General features: G+C 37.5%; 1 protein-coding gene across 2 annotated transcripts; it reads left to right on the top strand.

The window, feature by feature from the left end:
• The first annotated feature begins 2,722 nt into the window (after window positions 1–2,722).
• On the top strand, window positions 2,723–6,341 carry LOC131310575 (remorin 1.4). 2 transcript variants are annotated; one of them, XM_058337668.1, is made up of 6 exons: window positions 2,723–3,183; window positions 4,028–4,125; window positions 4,787–5,056; window positions 5,308–5,671; window positions 5,768–5,849; window positions 5,946–6,341. In XM_058337668.1, exons 1-6 carry the CDS (start codon window positions 3,158–3,160, stop codon window positions 6,135–6,137), a joined length of 1,032 nt encoding a protein of 343 aa, XP_058193651.1. In that variant the 5' UTR covers window positions 2,723–3,157; the 3' UTR covers window positions 6,138–6,341. The 2 variants fall into 2 exon arrangements, with proteins under 2 accessions (XP_058193651.1, XP_058193650.1); XM_058337667.1 differs by having other exon boundaries at window positions 2,747–3,183; window positions 5,275–5,671.

A 6,341-nucleotide genomic window follows, 5' to 3' on the forward strand; every position in this document is an offset into this window, starting at 1 on the left:
ATGAAATGATCTTCTTGTTTCACAACTTTTGAAGGGTTGTTCTAAGTTTCATAAATGGCCCTTAGTACATTCGACTTAGGGAATACATTCGACTTAGGGAAAATGACGACCAATGACGTATTTTGATAATTAATACCCGCCAAAGATATTTTTAACATTAACAAATGTTCTTAGCATGTTCTTGGCGGATATTAATTATCAAAACACATCCTGAACCGTTATTTTCCTTTGGACTTAAAACTGTGCTTTTACGGGCATAGGCCCACACTTAATCCAACCTCCAAAGGCTTGTTTCAAACTTAGCAATTGGGAAAAATTTATACTCCCTCTGTCATAATTTAATTGTCATTTTTGGGAATTCATGCCACTTTTCAATCGATTATATCTTGTAATTATAATGTTTTAGGTAATTTCAAAAACATTGTATTATATAACAAATCGAGATCTACCAAACAAGATCCATATTGGATATAAAATTCATTACCAATTTAAAGATATAACTAATTTTTTTAATCCAGTTATAATATAACTGGGACAAGTATATTAGGACGGAGGGAGTATATGTTAACCTCCTCCAAGACGTGGCACTTAGCCCATCTGATTACCCTTGACTTTCAAGGGGAAGGTTGGGAGTTTGAGTCTATCGAGAGAAGTTGAACCCCCTTTAATTGTTAACTTACTAATTAGCTGTTAACCCCCATTCATAAGAGTATAATATTGAGAAGAAAAAAAAAACCCTTCTCTATTTGAGCCAAAAAGTCACCTAAAACTGGCCAACCTCTTTTTAAGCCCCAGTCTTCTTAAGAAAAATTCAAAGGAAATACTTGTCATTTGTGGGATTTGAATATACGACCTCATTGAAGCGAAACACTAATTAACTTTTTGCTATTTGGCACACTTTTAGCTTTACGTTGCCCAATCAGATCGTTAAATACATTATGAATACGAGTCCAAAAATCGAACAACAGAGTAGCAAAAATTATTCTTTCTTATTTTGGGTCAAAAGTGGAAAAATTGTACTCCCTCCGTCCGGATTTAATAGTCTTTTTTGAAAATTTGTGCTACTTTTCAATCGATTATATCTTGTAATTTATAATATTTTACGTAATTTTGAAAACATTGTCTTATAAAATTAATTGAGATCTATCAAACAAGATCCATATTTAATATAAAATTCATTCCTAATTTAAAAATATAACTTATTTTTTATCTGGTTAGGATTGAATTATGGACTATTAAATCTAGACGGAGGGAGTGTTGATTAACGCCCATTGACACTTATAAAACGGAGATCATTACAAGAACTTGGATACGGCTAAACTAATCATCTAACAAATATAAAACGTGTAAATCACAAGATAATCGATGTCTTTCATCCTAATCTAGGCATTGCCTGACGCAACAACGACAATTTTAAACAGCCTAACATCTAATTAGGAGTCTCAAACGAAAAAAAATGCGAGGTTAAGGACAAAAGACATCAAATACCCAGATTATCAGATGCACTCCAACTAAGAGTATTAATGCACCAATGAACTCTCAAGAACTACAAATCTGTCAAGCCGCCACGAGTTGCCCCGCCAAAGACATTGTGTAGAGATAAAACGCTAAAGCACAGATATCATTGAGAAGCAACCTTGATTGAAAGAACCCGATTTGTAGACAAAATTAGTCCTAAGACGAAACTAACAGCTCTCGTAAAATGAGAGACAAAATGAGACGGAAGAAAAAAAAGGAAAAAACAAAGAAAGTGAGTCGGAATAGTACCATGGTCTTCCCCTCCTGCCGCTGCACACATGTATGGAATCCAAGGAGGGAGAGGAAGGGAGAAGAGGAGTTGTGGTGGCTTGGGTTGAGAGGGAGGGAGAGAGATATAGGGTCGGCTAGAGCAAAAATAATTCATGTACCAATCAAATTGATTATCTTTTTTCTTTTTTCTTTTTTTGATCTTCTCACCATTTAAGAATCCAACATTGAAACATTAGTTTGCCTAAAGGCTCCAAAGAAAATTCTAACAAAAAAAAAAAACTGAACTTCAAAAATTTTTTTTTTTTTGAAAAAGGAATAAATAAAGTTATGACACGATTTTTTCTTTCTTTTTCTGTATTCTTCAAAAAGAGCATATGATCTTAGTTAAAATTAATGAATCATTGAAACTAATTGATTAAATTTCCAACTTTTTTTGTATTTTCTTTTATAACTCAAGTATCCGGGCCAGCTTACGCGCACCTCAAATAATTTTGGGAACCCAATCCCACTGGCCAATTGCAAGGAACTCAATTAAAGTTGAAGCAATGGGCCATATGAACTAGCCCCAAATGAGTTGATAGCACCTGCAAAGTTTTGAATTTGAGACGAATAGAACCAAGGACGTGTACAAGTCCCCACTCGATTTTGTAGAATGATATTAATTTTCTTGAATATTTCAATTATATCCGATAAATTTGTGATACTGTTCCAATGAATTACTCTAAACTTCCATTATGAGGATATTTGTGTGATCTATTTCTTTGAGCGCCAAATTATCACTCCATTTTTTTTTTGTTCAAAACACATTCATTTATGCTAATTAGGTAATGAAATTACAAATATATTCATCAGTTTGTTATTTTACCAGCAAAAAATGTGTTAATTGAGGAATTATAAACATACGGATTAAGTTTACTAATATGTGTGCCTCCACTAATGCAAAGTTTTGAATCCGTACCTGAATAGAATAAACTTCTAAGTCTCGAGCCTTCAACACCATATGATCTCGAGGGTTAAAGTGTTTTGTATTATATTCACATTCCAAGAGTCAAGACCACAACAAAACCTCAGGTGAGAAAAAGAACCTCACTCCACTTTCCAATGTAACTTTTTCGAGAGGAAAATCCTCCGGAAAAAGGACCAAAAAGAATGCCTTTCTTGACTGCATAGCCATTCTGGAGATTCAAACCAGGCCTTGCATGCAAAGCATAACCCCCCACCAACCTTTGCTTGCCTCCCCTGTTCTACTACTCACAGAGCTAGCCCATGACCAACTCTTTTAACAAATCTTTCTTGCTTCCATGTGGGTTAATCTCCTTCAAATAAACAGCAAACCCAGCTGGGTCACCAACAAAATCATTCATCCGGGAGAAAGAGGCTTTCTGGAGTAAAAGAGACCTGTTGAGAAATGGAGAGTTGGATTCGGCAAACGAGGTAGTACTCCGGTATTCAAAGGGGAAAAGATCATATATTTATAGCTGTAGATGACAATGCAAGTCGTATTTATTTTGTATACATGCATGCCGAAATTAATTTAGGTACTACTTGTCCATGCATCATGCATGTCAAAAAGCGTCGGGAAGGTCGCGTCGGGATTTTGGACCTTCGATACTGTTGGAGGTCTACCGGTGCGTGGCCATACCATCACAGCCGATGTATCAATCCCCATATCTCTGTTTGAAAACATTAATGAAAACATGTACATGTCAAAATAAAAATAAAAATAAAAAAAATCTTTCTCACACACAAAACAGAAATCCAATATGCACTGCATAAACACGAGTTTTTCAGAAATTCGACAATAGAAAATTTCTTATTTCATTAACACTGCCTCGATCAAAACTATAACACCGTAGATCTTTAGATATGCTGGGGGGTCAAACTTTTCACAACCTGATATTCTTGGCACGGATTGCTGGAATCTAGTCTGATTAACTTACTTGTAAGGTTATGTTTGGATCATGGATTTATCCTATGGAGTGAATGTCAAAAGAAAATCATTTCTAAAGTTCATCGTTTTCTCAAGTTTTTCTAGATTTCTGTTTCCCTTGCAAAATCCTCAATTGCTACATTCTAACACAGTCTAAGAGCCAAATGGAAATGAACATAAAATTGGATAACACATAACCAAATGCTAAGGAAAACAAAGCTGATCACTTGATATTCTGCATCTGGAATTTCCCAAGGAACAAGCAACTTTCCATTCAGCATTGCTTTTTCCTTTACCGGCTTTGCTATCTGTTTTACATGACTCTTTATCACTGGCCTCCTGTGTCAGGGTAAGATTTTACGGCGTAGGAGACGAAAACAAAGAAGAATCTAACGACAACAGAGATCGAAGCTTACAACCACAAAAAATTCAGTCCTTCAAAGGAGGTACACAACAAATCCTTTTGCAATTCCTCTGTATACAGCCCAAGAAAGGGGAGGCAGGGTTTTATTGTCACTTCGCGAATCGTATAACCTTTTGAAGCAGAATACTTAGGAAATGATTTGGTAGTCCAAATTCGTGATTATGAACCAAGGTGATGGACTTTTCGATTTCTGAGGAGTCCGTCCAAAGTCATATTTTATCCATCTTCTATAGATAAGTTATGTTCGCATAGAGCGTTACCCAAATTTCCGGCGTGTATTTTCCAAACTATGTATGCCTCACTTTTTAGAAATCCAGAGTAAACCAAGAAAAGAATGTCTTTATTTTCTTTTTTCATAGTGTGTTATTATATCAGTAACTTAGATTTCTACGAAGGGTCAACACCGCTCATCAGCTCCAACGCACATCTTTTGAAACCAATCACAGGTGATGGACCACTTGGGCTAAGCCCAAGTCCAAGAACATGTCTTTTTCAACCATCCAATTAACATATACTACATTATGGCCTATGGGTGAAACTTCTATATGGAGAGAGAGAGAGAGAGAGAGAGAGAGAGAGAGAGAGAGAGAGAGAGAGAGAGAGAGAGAGAGAGAGAGAGAGAGAGAGAGAGAGAGAGAGAGAGATTCAAAGCGATAAAAACGACATAATGGTGCATTTTGCAGAGAAGAAAAAATCTCAGACCTGGTTGCGGAGACAGTTTTCTAGGCAAACGAGTCAGGACTTCGATTCCAGCAACGGGTGTGAGTACGCAGCTGCAGTTGCAGCAGCTGCGTATGCAATCAACTTGCTTGAAGAGTTTAGCATTGCAGAACAGAAAAGGAAGAGTGAAGGAGCTGATACCTCTTTAACCAAGATCAAGAGTAGAACAGAAGACACAAGTACTAGGGTACGAGAAACTGGATATTCTGGTAGAATATCCAGACGGCTCTCAGGTAAGGATGTTGAGTTATGAGCTAGCATTTCTGTATCATTGCATTTTTTTGCATAGAACTGTGGAACCGAAGCAGTTTGGTTCTTCTTCGGTCTGAACTGTCATCAGTTTTGAATTTTTTAGACCGTAGGTACTGGTTTGGTTCTTGGTTTTTGTAGAACCAGACTAAACAAGTTCATGAAAACCCCTAATGCATCTGAACAAATCTGTCTATACCAGATGAGCTTTCAAAGACAAATTTGGAAATTCCAGACAAATCAGTGCCAGTGAGTGCGGCGAAAGATGAAAAGATACCTGAAAAAGCTCTTCGTCCTGCTCTGTCGATAAAAAAGACGGCTAGTTTTGCAGATAAGCCCTTGGACACCACTGCCATTCCTGAAAAAGCTGTTCATCCTGCTCCGTCGATAAAAAAGACTGCTAGTTTTGCAGATAAGCCCTTGGACACCACTGCCAGTCGAAAGCCTGAAAGTGTGTTACCAAAGATTGAGCTCCCATCTGCCAAACCACCTGCATTCCAACCAACAGACTTCAAAAGGCAGAGTTCGACAAGACCTGGAATCGAAGAGACGGAGGCGGATGCTTGGGAGAACGCCGAGATGGCCAAGATCGAAGAACGGTAAATATATGTCTAAAGTTCAGAGCCTTAACTACAATTTCAGATTCCCGCAAGCGAAAATTGTTTTTGTATTGGCACTAACAAAAGAAGTTCCAGGTATGATAAGTTGAGTACCACAATTCTTGACTGGGAGAGTAAGAAGAAAGCAAAAGCCAAACGCCAAAGGGATAAAACCGAGGTTTGCTTCATTTTCCCTACAATCTGACAGAGACAGACACTCTGAAAGTTGGTGGCTCAGAAGTCAGAACTAATAACCTACTTATTTGAACTGCAGAGCCAACTGGAGCGCAGGAGAGCAAAAGCGATGAAACATTACCGTAGTGACATGGAGAATATTGATAAAATTTCAGGAGGAGCACGAGCCCAAGCAGAGGAAAACCGAAGGAATGAGGAGTTCAAGGTGAAAGAGAAAGCAAATAAAATCAGATCGACAGGGAAGATTCCACCGACGTGTTTGTGCTTCTAACTGTCACTAATCCAAGGTCCTTTCCCGGGTCAACGAACAACTTGTAAAAAGTACTCTTGTATATCTCTACGCATTCAGTAGCGCTGATATGGTAGGATGAGAGATTCCTCCCCTGATTCATTGCGCTATGTTAAGCCAGCTTTGTAAATCAGTCCCATACTTTTATAACTTGAATAAAGCTAACAGCAAGATTATCATTTTGCT

Source organism: Rhododendron vialii, chromosome 12a (genome assembly GCF_030253575.1).
Source record: "Rhododendron vialii isolate Sample 1 chromosome 12a, ASM3025357v1".
Taxonomy (NCBI): Eukaryota; Viridiplantae; Streptophyta; class Magnoliopsida; order Ericales; family Ericaceae; genus Rhododendron; species Rhododendron vialii.

Excerpts from the sequence above, each read along its gene's own strand:
- LOC131310575 (XM_058337667.1), top strand. The coding sequence starts at position 3,158 with ATGGAGAGTTGGATTCGGCAAACGAG. Across the intron at positions 4,126-4,786 it reads AATTCAGTCCTTCAAAGGAG|AGAAGAAAAAATCTCAGACC; the intron begins GTACACAACAAA and ends TGCATTTTGCAG. Across the intron at positions 5,057-5,274 it reads AATATCCAGACGGCTCTCAG|ATGAGCTTTCAAAGACAAAT; the intron begins GTAAGGATGTTG and ends TGTCTATACCAG.